Below are 20,665 nucleotides of genomic sequence, written 5' to 3'. Positions count from 1 at the left end.
ACCCATTGCCAAACATTAGGTGAAGTTGCTGAGTCCTACAGAAGAGGGGAAGAAAGGATTGCAAGAGCCAGAGGGGTCGAGAACACCACAAGAAAACCCACAGAATCAACTAAACTGGGCTCATGGGGACTCACAGAGACTGAACCGTCAGCCAGGGAGCCTGCATGGGACTGACCTAGGTCCTCTGCATATGTTACAGTTGTGTGACTTGATCCTCTTGTGGGACTCCTAACAGTTGGAGCAGGAACTATCTGATTCTTTTGCTGGCTCTTAGAACTCTACTCCTCATCCTTGGTCACCTTGCCCAGTCTAACACATGGGGAGGAGCTTAATCTTACTACAACTTCATAGATCATGTTTTGTTGATACTCATGGGATACCTGCCCTTTCCTAAACAGAAACAGATGAGGAGAGGATTGAGGGGTGAGAACAGAGCCGGGTGGAGGGGAAGGACTGGGAAGAGAGGAGGGAGAGGAATCTGGCTGAAATATAAAATAAATAAATAAAATTATTTTAAAAAGATGCAGTATATAAATATTTTCAAAGTATTTCTTTTACTTCAGGTCCTAAGGTGCATGATAGTATGAATCTGCTTTAAAAGTAATTCTGATTACATGAAATTTTCTTTTCTCTTACCCCTAAAATAAAACATTACAGTATCTCTGAGATTCTCAATAAGACAAAATGATGGTAAATGTTCATTATCAAGTTGACAGACCTTATTATCACCTAGGAGGCTGGTCCCTGGGTATCTCTATAGGATATTATATCGATTGTATTAACTGAGGTGAGAAGACTTTGCCAGTGTGAGCGGCACCATTTCCCTAGGTAGGGGATGCTGGAGCTAGCAGTAGAGGAGGAAGGGAGCTGAACGCCAGCATGTTCTCTTAATGCCGACAGCACAATGTGACCGCTTGTTTTCCAGCAATAACCTGATGCCTTGACCTTCTCACCTCTGAGGGTAAAAATGAACCCATTTCCCCTCAAATTGCTTTAGTCATTGCATTTTAATTTAGCATCAGAAAAGCAACAACAGCAACAAAAATGATTAGCTAATTCCAGTTGCCCAATACCTTCATTCAACCCTGGCTTTCTCCCCTACCTCTGACAGAAGTGACATCCATCCCAGCACTTTCTTTCCCAGCCATGGTGCGAGCCGTCCTCTAGAGGAACCTTTGGATTTAGGTAGGATTTCTAGAGTCAGTGAGTCTGATTAGAAGATGTGTTTGCTTCTAACTCTGAGGATGCTGATTTGCAGAGATTGAGCTGCATAATAATTATCAAATCAAATATTCAACACTTTCAATGAAATTTTGTCTATAATTATTTTTTAAACATTTGTTTCACTAAATTTGGAGAGGATATGAATTACTTTAATGGTTGATTATTTATGGGAGGCAGTGCTCTGGAATCTAGCATTCCTGTACTTATTTTGTTATCCTACGTATGTTTGTTAGAGAAATTCAAAGAGTTTCCTAAAATATTTTGACTTAATGTGACCTCTGTTCTTAACGTCAATCCCCTGGGTTTTCAGAAGTAGTTTTTTTCTAAAAAAAAACATTAAGTGGATGGAGTTTTAACATAGTCTTCATTTACTTATTTTATGTTGTCAAAGGACATTTTCTGGAAGTTTGTTTCTTCCTTCTACCATGTGGGCCCCAGGTAGAGAATTCAGATGGCTATCCTTGATAACAAGTGTATTTACTCAGAGGCATGCCCATGGCCATTCCTGTGTACTTTTAACAAGTTGTCAGATAATTGATACAAAGAACAGCCAAACAGGGTAAACAGTCAGGAGCAATTCTGAGTGTACGTTGAACGCAATGCAAACACCAGATTTCACTCTGAGATAGGAAAACACAGTGGAGGCAAAGATACAGCAAAGCGAGCATCTGCAGGATGAAGCCGAGGAGCAGACACTTCCTGAGGTGACAGGGGTTCCACAGAAAAGGTACATCATGGCAGAAACATTGCAATCAAGGCTTAAAAATCAAGGAAACTTTTAAGGTGCCCTTCTCATTTTGAATCACACCACAGTGTTGGAAACTGTGAATCCCCAGATCCTGAATTTCTTGTAAACAACTTGTTTTCCCCTGATCTGAGTGCCTACAGCTGCTCTGAGCACGAGACCCTCGGGAGTTCCTGATGGCAGGGGAGTGGTTTCTGGTGGGTTTGACTGCTATATAAGCTGCCGCTGGACACAATAGAGGGGGCATTCTAGGGGAAGCATTCTGGCATCATGGATGACCTGTGTCTCTGTCTGTCTTTGTGTGTTTCAATCTCCAGCCTCTTCCCTGGTTCATGAACTGTATAGAAGCCATAGAGTGCAGACAGGCGTGGTGCACTGCACCACAGTATCTTAAGAAACTGGGTTTGCTCTATCAGAGCCGTAAAAGAAACTACATCCAACAAACTCAAGTTCCTTCTTCCTCTAACACGAGAGACTCCAGTGAAAGTTCTTAGCCCACTTTTTCTCTTGCCTCTTGGGATAAAAAATTGCAACACTCTATCACCAATCAGTAGTTACTAGTGCGCAGTTGTATTATTCACTTTGCTGTTGTTGATGTCAAAGTTCTGTTATGAAGTACTTGAAGGGGAAAACTCCCAAGAGGCCTGAAGAAGTCAAATGAAGTCTATTAACTGCTGGCAGGATGGTCCCAAGCAGATTAGTGGGAAACATCTTGGACTTCCTCCGGTTGGCTTGGGTTTTTAAGGGAAAGAGAAGGCAATTGTAACATATACAGAAAGGCAGCTCTGGACGTCTGCAGCAAGCAATGTTTAAAGAGACAGCAGTTAAATTGTCAGACAGTTAACCTTTAGCAGAGGTCACATTGTATAGGAATTTAGGGCTGGTTCACAGACCAGTTTTACCCAAGATTGTTTAACACTTAAAGTATTCTTAGGAATAAACATTTATGAACAAGCATAACTATAGTGCAGTAGCCCACTACAGTACTATGATTAAAGGAAACTTAGTTTAATTTGATTTACCTTTCTAGAGAGCTAGATGTCCATAATGGTGGGGAAGATGTGGGAGAAGAAGCAGAAGGAAGCCAAGGAATCCCATCTCAACACACATGCAGGCAGAGATGGGATGAGGTGGGGCGGGCATACACACTGGAAGTGGGAGAAGCCACTATCATCTAAAACCTGCTTCTGGTGACATCCTTCCTCCGAGGAAGGTTTTATGTCCTAAATGTTGTGTAACCTCTCCAAACAGTACTACCTACTGGGACCCAGGATTCAAACACCCAAGCTTGTGAACCGATACTTCTCAGGCAAATCACAATGTTTCTTTGCCTTTCACCTTGTTTTACCATGTCAGTTCCAGCAAATGTAAATCCACAAATGAGCTGTTAAGGTTTGGTGAGAACAGGCAGTGGTCAGTGTTTCCAGCCCAGGACTTTCCAAAGTGTATTCTACGTACTAGTTACTTGACAGATTCCTTGGCACTTTCCAACAAGAGTCATTTAAATTTGAGCCTCTCCTTCTGCGTAGGCAATCTAATATATGTTTCACATGTCTATTTTCCTAAGCCCTATGGGTCACAGAACATACGTACAATGTGAAACACAGCAGAATGTTTATAGCACTACTGGAATGAAGAGACCTTCAAAGATTATGCAAACACATTTTTATAGTGTTGGGGAATATGATTTTAAACTGTGTGAGTTTTGTTTATGTTGTATTTGTTTAACTCTGTAAAGCTGTGACTCCTGGCCTGTCTAAAACACCTGCTGGTTCTAATAAAGAGCTGAACGGCCAATGGTGAGGCAGTAGCAAGGATTGGCAGGGCTGGCAGGCAGAGAAGATAAATAAAAGGCGAAACTTGGGAAGAGAGAAAAAGAACAAGGAGAGGAGGACATTGGGGGGCCAGCCACCCAGTCACAGAGTAAGAAGGAAAGAAAGGCATATAGAAATAGAGAAAGATAAAAACCCAGAGGCAAAGGTAGTTGGGATATTTTAGGTTGAGGAAAGCTGGCAAAAAAAAAATACAAGCCAAGCTAAGACAGGGCATCCATAACTAGGAATAAGCCTCTATGTGTGGTTTATTTGGGAACTGGGTGGTAGAGCCCCTCCCGCTGCCAAATCCAAAAGAGTAAAACGTCACACAGCAACAAAGGTATTCTGAAATTGTTTGGACACTGTCTTCTCTGTGAGCAAACTGGTCAAAACTAAACCATTTTCTTTAAAGACTTCAGACTAAGGAGTTTAGATTGGTAGGTACGAGCCACTGCTGCCTGCTGGAGAAGAGAAAATGAACCCTTTTCTTCCCAAGTTACTTTTGGTCATGGCGTTTTCCCATATTTGTAGTAAGATACGCGTACGTACTTCAGTGTCCTGCTCTCTACTGTGCCTACAGACCATCCTCTCAACTCTACCCTTTGAACACTGCACCGTGAGCTACTCAGACTCCCAAGTATGATATGTTCTTGTAATCCCAGAACTGGGGAAGCAGGGTCAGGAGGAGTCCCACAGGTCCAAGAAAGACCTGGCGACATCATGAGACCTTATGTTAAAAAGCAAAACAAAACCAGAGCAAACAAACATACAACTCTGCTCAACAATCTCGCTGACTTTCCTCATGTCTACTTGATCAGAAAAGTTGTGAAAGTGTGGCTAGATTATGAATATATTGTCTCTCTAGATTGTAAAAGCTTTTATTGATTGTATTTTACATGCCAATGCTATTGTATTACATCACTCAGGAGCAACAACATCCCTCTGGAGAGCGATTCACAAGCACTGCCAAGCTTCTTGTTGTAGTTTGAATGAGAAGGGCCTCCATAGATTCGTATATTTGAACTCTTAGTCTCCAGAGTTGCCAGATCTTGAAGGATTAGGATTTGTGGCCTTGTTGGAGGGGGTTGTGCTTTGAGGTTTTAAAGTCCACACAGTTTCTAGTTAGTGTTCTCTGCCTTCTGCTTCTGGATGAAGATATGAGCTCTCAGCGACTGCCCCAGCACCATCCCTGCTGACTACCGCCACGCTCACTGCGAAAATAGTGATGGACTCGGCCACTGTGAGCCCCCAAGGGAAGTTTTATTTCAGTTAGCTGCCTTGATTCTGTTCTTTTCCCACCGTGACTGAAGAGCATCTGAGAGAGCTGGGCTGTTGGTGTGTTAAATTTTACCGTGCTGGTTCTGGGAGAAACATGAACCTTCGGACTAGGAAAACAGTTGAGTGGTTTAAGTGGGTTTAGTGGACTACGCTATAGCAGGAGCCTGGTAGGCAGTGGCTCTGAGAATAACGTATACTACAGACGCTCAGCTCAAGAGGTTTGGGAGAGGAACTAGCAGCTGAGCTAAAGACCATTCTTGTGGTATTTTGGCAAAGGATGTGACTGCTCTCTGCCCTTGTTCCTAAAATCTGCCTGAAGTCAAATTAAAAAGCTTTGGACTAATTTCACTGGCAAAGGGAATTTTAAAGATAGCCTGATATTGATTCTGTCTTTTGGTTATTAGTAATCACTCTTATGTAAGTCTGTAGTGGAAGGGAGCATGCTGGGGTGGGGGGGATGGCACAGTTTGAGAAGAAAGGATCTTTATATTATTATTTTTAAATAACTATTTTCTCACTTTACATGTCAAATAAATGATCTTAAATTTAATTCTGGAATCAAGGCTTGTGCTGAATGAGGTAAGAAACTTGAAGTAAGGTGGAATAAGGGAAGGGTGCCGTAAGGGTAAGACTACACTCAGCCACGTTTCTAGCTTACGAGAAGTAAATACCTGGGGAATTATGTTACTAAACAATGATGAAGCAAACATTATGCAAATGTAATTCAAGGAAGGGTCATGTTCCATCCAACAATGGCCAGTCAAATATTGCAACATTTTTGCAATAATCAGTCAGGTGCAACATCAGTCTTATGCTTCTGGCTTTAGAATCATGAAAAATGTACAAGTAAAGGGTTTGTGGCATCTTCCTCTGTGGTTATGGAGAGCCACTGAAGTCAGGCATGTGGCAGGTGGTCCCTGAGAGGATGCTGTCTGAATCTGTGACAGTGAAGCCTATGTTTTGTTGGAGACCCCAGGATGTTGGAGGTTTCAAAGCTGTAGGAAGTCAGGAAAAGCTGCCGACAAGGAGTGGAACCAGCCATTAAAGCCATTTGATACCAGTCATGGAACTACGTGTTTGGATGTGAGCCCCTCTAATTTGGTCATACCACGGTCCAGCGTTTCCCCACTGCTCCCCATTATCTTTTGAAAGGAGAATGCGTATTTTACGTTGGAAATATGTAATCTGCTGTTTGATCCTATAAGGGGTTACAATTAAGAGATTGTCTTGAGTTTTAGAAGAGACTTGGAACTTTTAAACTATGTTGAGACTGAAATATTATGGTGACTTTTGAAGTTGAAATAAATGTGTTTTGTTTTACGACACGGCTAGGGAGCCTATGACAACCAGGGAGTAGTAGAATGAGGTCGTGTGAGAATAACCACTATAGACTAATATATTTGGGTGCCTTAATTCCAATCGCTAGAATGATGTGAGCAGGATTAGCAGGTGTGTCTTCATTGAGGCTGTGGTACTGGAGGTGGACTTTGGGGTTTTAACCCTTAATGCTGTATGCATAGATTTCTGCATCAGACCCATGAAGCAGGAAATACAGTCAGTGTGAACTGGCTGACATGGGTGCTGGGACTCGAACTCTGATACTCTTAACCACGGAACCAGCTTTCCAGCTCCTATTTTCAGTTTTCTTACCTTAAGTGAGCTTAAAGAAGGCGTTTTATAACATGATTCCACCAGCCTCAGACAGTTCTTATGCCCTTTAGCCAGACAGCTTCAATCTCCATGTCTGTTTCTATCTCTACTGCCTTTCCTTCTCTTTGTCCTGGTGTTCACATTGTCTCCTTTTCTGCCCCTCATAAGGACTCCAGTGTTTGGATTTGGGACTGTCCTAAATCCGCAAGTATCTTATTATAACACCCTTTAAGAATTATCTTGCAGAAGCCCTCCCAAATGGGATCTCATTCTGAGCTTTTGAAGACACATAGATTTTTGTTTTGTTTCTGGAGACTCTACTTATTCCACAGTGGTATGCAAAGTCCACATGACAGAACTTCATAAACTGTAGTGTACAGTCTTCCATGTGATTTTCTAGTTTTTATTTTGCAATCTTTCAGTTGTCTTTGTTCCTGGTTTTGTCATCTTCAGTTTTGTTTTGTAAAAGAAGCATTAAGCATACAATTTATAATCCCCATTAGGATGTCCAAATAGGCTACATAACAGCAATTTTTTTGTTGTTCTAGGGCGTTGGAATGCAGGCAACTGTTACCAAGATGTTCTAGTGCACAGAACTAAGAGTGCAGAATTGAGAAAACAGAAAGGAACATAAAATTTCAGTGTGAATATTCGGAGAAATCTCCTTCCGGTAACCTTGACCCGCTGTGTCATACGCTGTATGGACACATCACTTGGCAGCTTCACGGGCTTGCAAGTTAAGCATTACTGGAATCCTGCCCCCTCTGTTGACCAATGACAGGGACATTTTTGATAGCTGTGCATGAAATACCTCCTAGTTTATAAGGGCAACTGTGTCCTTCCTGGCCAGGGTGTAAATGTGTGACAAACAGGACCCTCCCGCAGGCTGAGCCAATAGCAGGTCACCGTGGACAGATGGCTAAGGAGCCCATCAGCATTCTCCCAAGTGCCTTTTGCTCTCAGAAGACTGAGCACAGTGACTAGGGGTGGGCTTTACAAAAGCTCACATAAGAAAGACATGCCCATGGTGCATTTAACTAATGCTAATGATGATGTCACTGACACACAACGTTTTTCTATCTGCATTGCTCCTGTGTATAGCACAAATGTCAGCTGCTTTTGACATATAGGATATAAGTATGGGCATTTTCTTCGATCGGTGTATGTAAACAAAAATCAGCATTCTGTTCGTAAACAAGTTCAGCATCCTGCTAGCTACAATCACAGAACAGACATAAAATAAAATAAGAGGAAATTATGGTATTCACCTTTTCCTTATGACTCACAAAGTATAGAAGTGTTGTTTTTGATATGTCTTATATAAAACTAGAACTATAAAATGTATAACGAAAACACGAATAAAGTTATTGAGTTATTTAAAGGAACATCCAGAAATCAGGCATTGCCCCACCCCTCATAAACACTCTGACAAATGAAGGTTAAACGTTCACGAGCTGACTCCTTTCCTGCAGTTTAAGGATCCTGGTTTTGGCTAATATCCAAATATTATAAATCTAAATTCTCAAAAGAATTGCTCTTCCATGGCAGGTTTTGCAGCACATTTAATGGAAAAGTATACAGCAAGCTTATTTTAATTAGTTTTTCTCAGAAAAATGCAAATTTAAATAACTTTTTATGTAATAGCTGTCAATATGATAAGGTATAAAATTATTAAACAGCCCATGAATTTGCAAATTACAATCATGTTTTAATCTGGGGGAACAGAAATTAAATCTCTTCAACCTCTTCATTATCAGAGGATACCAGTCAACAAATATAGGAAGCGTGATAGGAATCAAATACTATCCTTCTCTAAACATAGGAATCATTCTTCCAACAAGGTTCATTGGCTTTTCTTAAAGCCATGGCATAAAAAGATTTGAAGAGAGATAGTCTTTTTCTTAAATAGCTGCCTCTGCAGTTGGCTTGCTAATTTTTGGAAGGAAAAGATACACCCACAAAGGAAAACCTTGAATATTCCATTCAATGGAAGACGGTGCAGTCACCAAATACAGAAGACACTGGAACCTTGGGGCTTCTCTCCATGATGTCGTGTGAAGCGAGACCTGTGTGGCTCCTACCACGGATGTTTGACCTTAACCTACAATTAAACAGATTGGAAAATCCTGATTGATGACGTGCTATGCAAAGCATCTAACAGGAGGTTTCGAAAATAAATAGCAACAAAACAAGGTAAAGAATGGCTTCAGATCACGTTTGAATTAGAGACTACTACATCCGAGTGAAAACGGCAATCGATGATCCCTACTTGAATCCTGGATTAGATAACTTGTATATTATAAAGTTCTATTTGGAGAGACTGTAGATCATTTGAACATAAATTGCTAAATAATAGGGCTTCAACCAAGGTTGTTCATCTTGAATGAGCTCCGTATATTCTATTCATCCTGAAGGATGTTCTGATTCTTAAGAGATAAATGTGTATAATTCTCAGAGTGAAGATAAAACTAACAAGGGAGGTGATGCATTGAGGTAAAAAGCAGACAGATCTGTATACTCATTGTATAATTTCTAAGACCAAAGGCTTATAGATTTTTATTGGCATGCCAAAGTAAGAACCGACTAGTGGCCCCATCGCCAAACACTAATACCCACCAATCAAACACAATTAAAGAGCATTACACAACCCCCTTTCTCTAGAGACTTGACAAAACAAAAAGAATTTCAAAAGACTTGTACACAATATTTAAGAGGGACTCAAAGAAAGCAGGCAATGACATTGACCAGCACTGGTCAAATTCCTCTGATATGCAGGAGAGACAGTAGCAAAAATACAGTGGCCAACGATGGATGGCCTTTTTATATTGTGCTGTATACAACTAGAGTGCCTGACAAAATCTTTCCAAAGGGTTTGACAGTCTGACGTGAACTGTATTCATGGGAGTTCTTAGAAGTTACTACAAGCAACTCTTCCTTTGTTAGAGCTAGGTTTTTACCTGATGAGGGGAATTTGCAGCAAGTCAAGAAAAAGGAGACTCAAGTGTGGGGATAAAATAGGGAATTAGAAGGAAAGGGAGTAGTAGGGTCGGCTCTAAGACTTAACTCCTTCATAACAAATTGCTGCTGTGTGTTCTAAGAAGTTCTAAGTGTTTCATGTTTGGTTTCGTGCACTTGAGTTCTGAAGGTGACCTACCTCTGTGCTTATATGGATATATTCCTTATTCCTGGGAGACACTGGTATGAAATTCATTACAAATCATAACAACGTAGTTGTTCTTCAGTTCCAGTTTCTCCCTCTTTCATCTCTATAAATAAAGTCTAAAGGAAAAATGAAGATTGGTGTTTCAAAACTATAAAGGCAAATATATGTGAGTCTTCATAATAGCCAGTGGTCTACAAGAAACTTAAAGTGGGTCATATGTTGAGATGGAATGAGGGCACCACATGGGTTGTACACTTTAGAGCTACAGAGTAGGGACCTGGGTGTGCGTGGGGGGTACACAGCTTTTCTGAGTCTTAGCTCCACCTTCAGACAAGTCCTGGCATTGAGCTTGTTTTGCTGACAACGACCAGTTTACCTGTTTGAGTTTCGCCCAATTCCTCTTGACTGAAGCCAGCAACACTGCTGCTGTTTTTCTTAGGCCATTTCCTTTAAAGGACAGAGTCTGGCTGTGTTTATCAAAAATGTGTTCAAATCCTCTACCTTCTTATCTGGGAGCTCTTACTTTGTGAGAGCTTCCGGGTTTTTCTCCACAGGAAGAGTCTGTGAGCCTGCCGTGTGCTAACTCCGCTGTCCCTATAGTCCACGCCTGTGTAAAACCAGTGTCTCAACCATTTGACTATGTTCCATTTTTCAAAATACGATATTGAAAATTTTACAGGAATTTTTTTCCTGACATGAAGATTAAGATAGTACAAGGCTGGGACAAATCACTTAGTGAACCACGCAGGATTTTTAGAGGGCTGCCTATCTATCTGCTGTCTATCTTTCTAATAAGCACAATAGATAGCAAACTAAGCGGGCTAAGTGTCCTTCATAGACTTTTCATTCTCTTCCCCCATTTCTGGTCTGCCTCCTCTGGTAAAGGACTGAGGCTGGTGTGGGCCACGTGGTGTGCTTTTGAATCCAGAGGTCACGCTCTACATTGTTTTCACTTCAGATATGTGGATTCGCTTCAAGTACATATGACATACTAACTACTTCTTGCTTGTGCTACTTGCTTATATTTTTTAAGTATAAAAAGAAAACTTAATGCACACATGAACTTTCAGGAAATTATGAGTGTGAACACAAGACCTGAAAAAGATCGAGCCAGTCCAAGTCTCCAACATAGAGGAAGGAGGGGCTCCCGAAGTCCTACCCATAGCTGAGGAACTTGGCAATTTGTGGCTGCTGGATGAGTGAGGGTTAGTTCTCTTTTGGATGCAATCCCTGATAGGTGACCCATGCTCTGATAGACAGATCTACACTCGTGGGCATACTGGCAATGCTAAGCGAACTTGGTGGGCTTATAAAAATACATTAAGTTGGGAGAAAAAAAAATAGTGAGGACTGTATTTACTTTGGCCCAGTCCTAGTTACAATGACAAAATTTATGTTCCAAAAGAATTGGAATTGAGGACATGGGGGATGGATCTAACCAAAAACATTAAATTCTGAAACAAGAAAATTACCAGTCTGCATCGATATTAAACACACCATCAAAAGAACAGTTAGTACCAACATGAAACTCAACCTTTTAAAAGAATTAGTCACCCTAATTAAAAATGACCTTTATGTAACCTTGTTGCATGTAACGTGGTGCTGGTGTGTGGGTTCACGTGGGTCCGTACTACAATGAAGTGTCAGAGACCCCCTGAGAATGCATTTAGCCTTTCGACTGTAGGGGACTCAGGTTCTGTGGACTGAAGTTATTTCCTTTGTCTCTTGGCGTCTGTATCTCCTATATTTGCACTTTAGCTAGTAAATTCCCCTATCTCAAAACAAGCTGAATGAAGCTTTTGAAACTACAATGTCAAGTGCAAATATCTGATTCATGGGGTACCATGGTTTTCAGGGTTTCCTCTAAACAACGATTTGCATAGGCTTTGTATCCATGGGAAAATCTCAGACAAGATTCACAAGACAACAAAAGGGTTCTGTAACATAAAGGATGGTTTAGGGACTGAGTGGAAACTTAGAACTAGGTCAAGTCTAGCCCAGCGGGCGTTCATGGCTAGTGGAGGTTGCTTGCGATCCCTCTGAAACCAGATCAGCAGGACGTGATGCCTGCAAATCTGAAAACCAAACAGTACTGGAAGGAAAACTCACCTGTACTTGCAGCCGATAGTAGACCTTGGTTCCGTCCATTTCAATTTTATCTTCTTTCAAACCAAAACCAATAAAATATTAAATTACTTCTCTTAAACATATGGTAATTTAGGGGTTTATTTTCCAGAATTATATATCTGGTCTAAATATAAAAAGGAAGAGGGTGAGAGAGGATAAAGAGGGGGAAGAGGAGGAGGAAAAGTCATCACTAGGTCTGGGCATACCTTCTCTCAAGGAGAAAAATCAAACATAAAATTCGTAACAAAATCGCAAAGTCAGAGCAAAAGGGCAGCGTGTTGGACTCCATAGTTGAACAAGGGCTCCACTTGAGCAGGGCCTTGGTCCCCTCCCAACACTCGCAGTCGAAGAAAAGAGCAGGGACCAGAGATGTTTTAATAGTACGCTGCACATGCAACTCAACAGAGCCAAACTTTTTATTAAAGTGTCAATATTTCACAAAGAAAAGAATTAATGAAAATATCCTTCAGTAACTGCACAAGCAACAGCATATGTAAATACAGTCCTCTAGACGGTGCCTATTGATTTCATTTATCACTTGAGTCCAGAATCTCAGTGAAAGGTCAGCTAGGTTTGCTGTTTACTCTCCTGTCCAGCATTTTTATTTATCAGTATTAATAAGTCATCGTTTGCGGCTGGTGCTGCAAGCACAGGGGGAAGGTAATGATAACTCTGCTCTTTTAGTTTGTGCAGGATGATTCCCTAGCTGCTGGATAATTGCCTAGCTTTATGTTTGCATACGAAAGTGGGGTGGGTCAGGTAAAGGAGGCTTGCAAATCTATCTTCTGTCACAGATCCCTATCCTAAACGGCTGTCACAGCCAGAGAAAGGCAGTGTGAACTTCTGTGTTTATCTTTCCTTAGATATCTTAGAAAGTCAGCAAAACCAGTTAACAAAAGAACAAGGGATATCTATGTTTGGAGGATCCTGGGATTTGATCTCAGAAAAGAAGGCAAGGGATAATGGAGAAGGGACCATAACTGGACAGAAGTTGAAGTTCAAATTGAATTCAGTCACTAATAAAAAAGAGGCAAAAAACTGCGGAAGGAAGGGACGCTGGGAAGCCCATCTCTAACGTCTGAGAGAGGTTGGGGATTACCGTTATCAGTGTGAGAAAGTAGGAGGATCACGAGTCCAAACACATTTGTGTCCTACAGCTCAGCTTCCTGCTCTTTGTTTGCCACTGAAAATAGGCAGGACATGGGGACTTAGCTTTCCTCTTCTGTCTCTACACAAAGGCACCCCGGGAAATATACGTTTTGATCTAGAAAAGAGCAAGCAGACTGAAAACAAGAACTAGAAAGTGGCGTTTAAGCGAAGTCGCGTTGACGCCCTTAAGCCTTGGTCAGGTTGTGAAGAAGACAGAATGTACCTTGTCGGCGCTTTCTTTCCCTCTTCCGGTCCAAGCTTTTCTTTCCCAGGAACCCCATCTTTTGGCTGCTCTTACTCTCAGTCAGTGAGAACCAGCCTTCTAACCTACCTAGCAACAGGGGACGCCTCCTTCAGCAGCTCAATCGGCATGCATCTGGCAAGCAGGCCACCTTGGTGTTCTCCAGTAGGTATTTAGACACCAGGCGGCTCTACAATTTTTTGGAAAAATTGTAGAAATAATTAGGTCGGAAGACAAGGGAAGAGGGAGTGGATTGCTGCTGTCAGGAGGACCTGAAGTCTTCACTGTATTCCAGTCTGCAGTTTAACCTCAAAAGAGATATTTCTCTGAGGAATCCATGTCACAGGATAAACCCTGATCCTCACGGAAGTGAATGGAGAAGGGGTACCCAAGTCCCTACCCTTCCATCACCCGAGGGCTCTTATTCTGCCTCCATACTAGCCCCGTTTCAACTTAAGTTAATGGGGTTTCCAAATAGATGTCCAACGTAATTATGTTGAAGTGAATAGATGTTTGTGAAATATGACAATACCAACAGACTCAAGTAGAGATGCATGTAATTACTGAACGTGGTCAACAGATGGCAGCATTTATACATGCGAATTCATATTGAAGTTTTTATCAACAGTAAATAAGTTCTCAAAAGTGCTAATATGAAAAAGCTGTGATTTTGCAGTTTTCAGTTAGTGTTTTACCTTTAGTTAGTATCTTAGTTTTATCCACTGGTCGCTCTATTAAAAGCAGCTTTCTGTCTTACAAAAGGAACTTCAAAGCAAAGAGATGTCTAAACACACACACCCCTCAACTTGGTTTGTATAGAGCTGAAACTTAGAAGTAAAATCTGAGGGGAACCACCACCTGAGCACCCACCCGTGCGGCCGCAGTTTTTCTTCTTTAGGAAATGGGTTCTCAGTGACGCTTTCTTGTTTCCAGTCTCCAGCGGCTCTTGCCAGTCTGTAAATGCCCGTGGCCGGTTCTGTCAATCACTTTTAATTTCCAGATTAAGTGCTTTATGAGGCAGAACATAGCAACACAAATATTTAAATCACTCCCACATTTTACAACCTCAGCTGCAGTGTTTTATATAAAAGGCCCTAAATGAATATTGTTATTGATAGAAATTGGATACACCCAGAGGGCTAGGGATCACTGAGAGCAAAAATGGAATACACTGAGAAATCCAAGACACATGCTGAGAAAGGTAGGAAATCCTCCAGCAACTACATCTTCCGTCCCTCAAGACCAGTGATAAGCAGAGAGGGGTTTAAGTTTGATCACTTGGAAAATGGGACTCCCATCAGTATTCACAGTAACAGATACGAGTTTCAGTATAAATAATACTGTTCTGGAAACAAAAGAGCAGCTTATGAGGATTCCAAAGTAATGTGGAGATCTTGCTATATGCTAGAGTCAACTTCTGTTTGTTTCTTGTCAGTATTTGCTTGTCTGGGGTTCCTAAACTGTTTCAGTGATGGTCAGGACCCCAGAATTTGCATAGGTGCACTGGATGGAGCAGAGTTGTGTGAGGAAAGTCCAAAGCCTCAGCCATGTTGGTTGGTGGAGCCACATTGCAGGCTGTGGGCTCCTAGGCAGACATGGGCTGCCCTGTTGTTTCACTTTTCATCATTGACAAACTAGGGCGTTTCTAATAAGTAGCAGAAAATGCTACAGTAAGGTTCACACAACTCCCAGCAAGTATGTCTTTATGAAGTGGTCTGGTGTCTGAAGGCAAGCCTGAAGGCTCATTTGGGGCAGTGTTTGCAGCTGGCCTCACTTGCCTGGCTGGGAGCTTCCACTAGGTTAACTCTGCTCATCAACAGCCAGATCACATCAGTAGGAAAGGTGGAAGCTGCCCAGCCGTTGGTGATATTTCAATTCTAAAGTCTTCATAAATGCCTCCAAGAAATGATTTTAAAAAATGTTCACAATTAAAGTTATTTTGATAATAAGGTTTTTTTGGCCTTCTGATTTTACCCTTCCAGGTGTTTTTATGTGCTGGGTGACCGGATGCTAAAAGAAACCTCACCTGATACTGTTACAGGTTAGGTTGCAATTCCAGTGACTGGCATTGATGCAAACAGGACCACACAGCTTGTAGTAGCTTCGCCATTGTAACAAGTGTCTGTGCACTGTGCGTGAAATGTGGGACTTTAGAAAATGTGTAAATACCATTTATATCATTCTTCCAAGCTGAAAACAATTGTAACTCACTGATTAGAGACTAGCAAGGTGTTAAAAACTAACTTAGGGTTAAGTAAGAGCCTTTTGGAAAAATTAGTACTTGATAGTTGGCAAAAAGATTTATTGAATTGGAGCAAAGATTTAAAATTTTAACTAACTTTATTATGAGAATTTAGAAAGCTTTGAAGATTGAATCTTTTTCTTTGAGATATATATGTGTGTATGTAAGATACAGGATGGGTACCTGGGTTCCACTGCACATATATAGAGATCAGAGGAAAAATCTGTGTACTTAGTTCTCTTCTTCCACCTTTATGTGGGTTCCAAAGATATGACTTGGGTCATCAGGATTGCTTAGCAAGCACCCTTACCCACTAAGAGACAGCCAGCTAAAATCTCTCTTGTCCAAGGACTCATTTCTTAAATGAGAACTCGAAATCATTTCTTAAAACTCTGAATATTTAACCATTTTCTGCATCACTACTAGAAAAACAAAAATAAAAGTATTAATGTTGATTATGTCTTGCTGTCTGCGTAATACACCGTGAGAAGCATCACACTAACACGAAAAGTCATCAGCCAGGTGCTGTTGCTGTCGGTTAATAGAAGAAACAGCAGGAGAATGAGAAACTTGCCTAAAGTTGCCTAGGTTACAAGAGAGAAGACCTAGAACCAGCAGTTGACTCCTCCAATTGCAGATGGACCTCATCCTCTTCAGCTGTCAGAGAGGCTTTGCATCTCCTATCACCAAGTCAAAACGATATTAACCCAAGGGAAATTCTGGGTGGCTACATTCTAAAACATGGAAGCTGGTCATAGCACTGAACTGTAAACATCCTGACTTGCCAGTCGAGGTACAAAGCATACAATACATGAAAGTCACAACACCAAAAGTCACCACACGCTGACAAAGATTAGCTGAGGAACTGATGGGTAGTAACTTATGACTCTCCAGAGAATAAGCCTAACCCATCCCAAGGAGCTCTGTGATTCTCCAGGGAGAAAGAGTAATTAACAATGAGGGCTATTTTTAAAAGTTGTGAGCTCTCACAAACACACACAAACAACACACCCTAATGTGCCTGACACCAATGTCTTTTCCCTCACCAGAGCTGTCTCCAGATGGCATTAGATTACCAGCAGGTTAACCTAGTCTGCACTTTTACTGCCCCTAAATAAGTCATCCAATATCAATGATTCTGGGGCCTCTATGAATGGCTTGTTATAGAGGTAACCTGTTTCGTCATTTGTATATTGGAGTGTTTATGAATAGTGTTAAGTTTTCCTAACTCATGGTCTTGTTTTTGTCTTATTATATTGTGAGCATTAGGACTCTTAGGAAAGATAAAGAATTACCTCTCCAAGAGGCCACTGCCATCTCCAGATGACCGGAAGAAGTTTGATCATGAGTTTGCCCTCTCTACTTCCTTTCATGGGATCCATAACATTGCCCAGAACCGGAACAGGGTTCGCAAGGTGATCTGGCTGTCTGTGGTGCTGGGCTCTGTCTCACTCGTGGTATGGCAAATCTATAGTCGCTTGGTCAACTTCTTCACATGGCCCACCACAACATCTGTAGAGGTGCAGTATGTGGAAAAAATCGAGTTCCCGGCTGTGACATTCTGTAACTTGAATAGGTGAGACTCGTTGTTTTAATTGTGATTTTTTTTTAATTTTGGTATAAATTTATTTTGAAAATTTACATGATAAATTCGGATGCAGCATTTAACCTAAGTAAAAGCATTGAAATTTTTAAATTGAACTTAAGGTACAAATATAAGAAAGAATTGTGCTAATGTCTTCATCCAGTCGCATTTTCCCTTTCCCCGTCTTTCCTTGGGTAAGCTCCAAGTTCTATGATTCAGTCGATGTAATGAGTTTCTCTGAACTTGAGTATGCTAATGAGCGAGCAGAACCCTTATGTAACTGAGTAATCACTGAACACAATATAGATACATACCCAGGCGTTCTACATGGAGTGTTTTAGAGGCAACTGGAGCCTCCAAGGAGATGAGGGAGAACTAACAAGGGTTCTAATGCATGATACGTGGAAATAGGATGTTTGCATGATAATATATTGGAATGTTTAGAACAAGGGTTGGAGACACTGTGCATGTTATAAGGGGTTTGTGTGGTGATCGGCAATACTTCAAAGCTTCAATTTATGCGTTCTTGTGTTAGAAAACCTCCTCAATGTTCATTGCCTCACAATATTTAAACCACAATATTTAAACCTGACAAAGGCGAGGCTGGTTTGCAGGGACACTTGACTGAAAGCAGAGACATCAGAGGGACTAGATGAGGAGATGTGCTGTCACTGTTCCCAGAGAATCATCTGTAACTAGTGGGAAGGAACACGTTCAGAAACTGAGCTGTTACAGTATTTACACTGTAGGAAATATGGCCTAAGGAGACATGTGATGCGTCAGGCAGGGGTGTTTGCTCACTGAATGTCTGTGCAAGTTCTGTCCAGTGAAGGTCTGCACAACCTAGTCAGGGCGTCTCCCTTCTCACCCTCCATTATCTCAGCATTACAAAAGTTGCCTCCTGGTAGATTTGGGCAGGAAATCCAAAGCTCCCATTCCTCACCTCCCAGGCAGGGCTTCCCATGTGTCCTGGGAGATTCGGACTGACAACATATTATCTCAACCCATGTCCATGAGACACAGCCTCACCTCCCAGCCAGGACTTCCAGTGTGTCCTGGGAGACTCAGGCTGGGGCTGCCAGGATGTTATCTCCACTCAAGTTCATATGGCAGGGGTTTAATATGAGTGTGACTTAGGTGCTGTGGATGTCCAGCTCTTTGATTCTCATGTGTCTGGTGGAAGAAAGCCGTCAGAGGGGATGCTTCAATCACTCATGTGTCGAACTACCTTATTGGTAGAGATTGGCAGCTAAAAATGGTGCTACAGAGTTCATGATATCTAAGAAGGGATCAAAATTTTAATAATTTCCCATGGGACCTGTGTGTGTGTGTGTGTGTGTGTGTGTGTGTGTGTGTGTGTAGGTTAGAACTGAAGCCACAGGCTTACCCTACCCTGACCTTACTGGCGCAGTTCTTTCCACTAATGGCCATGTTTTTAAGAAGAAAATAATGTCTGTCTAAAAATGCTAAAGATGAAGAAAAATAAAATTTTAAGAAAAAATCATATAATGCTTTATTATGTTTTTGAAGGACATATATTCTTATCAGTTGCAGTATTTCATAAGAACACTGTATTTCCATTTAAAGGGTAATGCAAAGTTGTCAACAACTTCATCAATATCAGTCTCTTAGTACTTTAGTGTTCAGTAAATGCAATGTCACACTCAAAATAGTCTCCATATATAAGTTTAATAGATGCCCATTGGAGTTGCCAATCTGCTTCACTTAGTTTGTTAAAAATATCCATTTTGAATCAAACTTCAATTTTGAAAAGTTTCTTTACAGAAAGCCATGTACAGACAAGAAGAACTAATCTCATAAAGGTATATTTGGCTCAGAGTCACAAAAATTAGGCTGTAGAATAGATTCTGGAAAATGAGCTCCCTATTCATGGCCTTTTTATTTGGAACTAATCTGGTAAATTATAATAGCTCTGTATCAGATTCCTGCTAAATGTCATCATTGCAGAATTCCCCACAAATTTCCAGAACACTTTTTTTTGACCTATACTCCCAGCCTGCAACAACTTAAAGAATAGTTTAAGTGTGTGTTAAAGGTTGAAAATAAACTCAGTGCAAGACATTTTTACTTTGATGCTGTGAATATATCTCATGAAAACTTCATTTTTATTTCTAATAGTGCCAGGCTTTATTTTATCATTTAATGTTCTGAAACTACTAGTGTGGTCTCAACTTTCCTTAGTGTAACAAATATATTTTATGACAATATTTTAAGCTGAAGATTTTCATAATTATTTTATGAAATAATCATGGCATATATATATGCCACCTACAGAAAGTCTAGTTCTTTAATTTCACTGTCTAGTCATTTTGAGAAGAATCCATGACAGGCATTGCCTCATGGCCTCTACAGGGTACCACAGCTGCAGAATGACTGCTGATTCAGGGTGAAAACTGTGCCTCTCACCAGTTGATGAAAGGCTAACAAAGCTGTGGCATGTATGTGCATACAAAACATCCTTATATTCAGCATTAAAACTGAAAACTTCTTGCTCTTATTGGGAATAGAGTAGGAGAGTATTATGTGCTCAGCAAAGGTAACCCAGGCATGCTCAACTTGCCTAAACATTACACAATATATTCACATATTATCTCTCTAATAATAATATCTAAATTCTTTGATAGATCAGTTAAAGCAAATTTAAGTTTCACAAAGAAATGACCAAGTCTAGAACATAAGATTCTAGAATGACATGCAAACCATGTTCTGCATGACATGGACCCTACCAAGAGTGGACCACTCAATTGCATTCTGAGCTGTAGGACAAGAAGAGACGAAAGCTGATCACTTCAAGGTTTATAAGACTGAATTAAAAAATCATTGACTGCATTTTGAAGGGATGAAAGGCATGTAAATAAAAATCTAAGATGATGTACAGTGAAAATTAACAAACATAACCATTAACGAATGTAGTTTTGCCTTGTTTCTATCTTCGAGAAAGCTGTTTTACATTCTAACCAATGCCTTCATTTCTACAAATAGATTCCAAGCAGAGGCTGTATCAAAATTTGGCATCATTTTCTTCTTATGGGATGTAGTTTCTAAAGTCATCCGCCTTCAGGAAGTTAGTGCCAACAAAACTCACTCTCCAGAGGCCTTAGATTTTGTTGCAAGTCACCAAAACTTCAGCATTACAGAATTTGTCAAGAACAATGGTTTTTATCTCAATCAGGACACTTTGTTGCACTGTAAATTTTTTGGAAAACCCTGCGGTCCAAAGGTAATGGTTGACTATTTATCCAAATCTAATCAAGATAGTAGACTATGGTTTTATTCTGTTCTAAGCTCAAATAAAATAGTCTTGAGAAATCCGCCTGTTTATATAAGTACATTTCCTTAGCTCTCCTAATTTCAGCTTTATAATAGCAAGAGATGTGGGATCCGTGTGAGGCTAATTTCTTTCAAGAGGTTTTATAAGGGGTTGGA

At 40.8% G+C, this 20,665-nt stretch overlaps 1 protein-coding gene and 1 long non-coding RNA gene across 5 annotated transcripts in view; one reads left to right on the top strand and one right to left on the bottom strand.

Moving 5' to 3' along the window:
- The first annotated feature begins 4,750 nt into the window (after positions 1 to 4,750).
- The window catches only part of Asic5 (acid sensing ion channel subunit family member 5), a 28,566-nt gene continuing 12,651 nt past the window's right edge, over positions 4,751 to 20,665 (top strand). For 2 of the 3 annotated variants that reach the window (XM_048424529.3, XM_048424527.3), the window contains exons 1-3: positions 4,751 to 5,051; positions 16,897 to 17,209; positions 20,222 to 20,459. In XM_048424529.3, the coding sequence (XP_048280486.3) occupies positions 5,009 to 5,051; positions 16,897 to 17,209; positions 20,222 to 20,459 (594 nt within the window). In that variant the 5' untranslated portion in view covers positions 4,751 to 5,008. The remainder of the gene's footprint in view (positions 5,052 to 16,896; positions 17,210 to 20,221; positions 20,460 to 20,665) is intronic. The other variant, XM_048424528.3, reaches the window with a different exon arrangement.
- LOC125393877 (uncharacterized) lies at positions 8,256 to 13,850 on the bottom strand. 2 transcript variants are annotated; one of them, XR_007229994.3, is made up of 4 exons: positions 13,374 to 13,850; positions 11,984 to 12,036; positions 9,866 to 9,990; positions 8,256 to 8,812 (listed from the first exon to the last, which is right to left on the bottom strand). It is a non-coding gene; the product is annotated as an uncharacterized LOC125393877 (long non-coding RNA). The 2 variants fall into 2 exon arrangements; XR_015735748.1 differs by lacking the exon at positions 9,866 to 9,990.

Source organism: Myodes glareolus, chromosome 20 (genome assembly GCF_982192425.1).
Source record: "Myodes glareolus chromosome 20, mMyoGla1.1, whole genome shotgun sequence".
NCBI classification, from domain to species: Eukaryota; Metazoa; Chordata; class Mammalia; order Rodentia; family Cricetidae; genus Myodes; species Myodes glareolus.
Note: the sequence above shows the minus strand (reverse complement) of the source record. Positions and strands in the feature narration are given on the sequence as shown.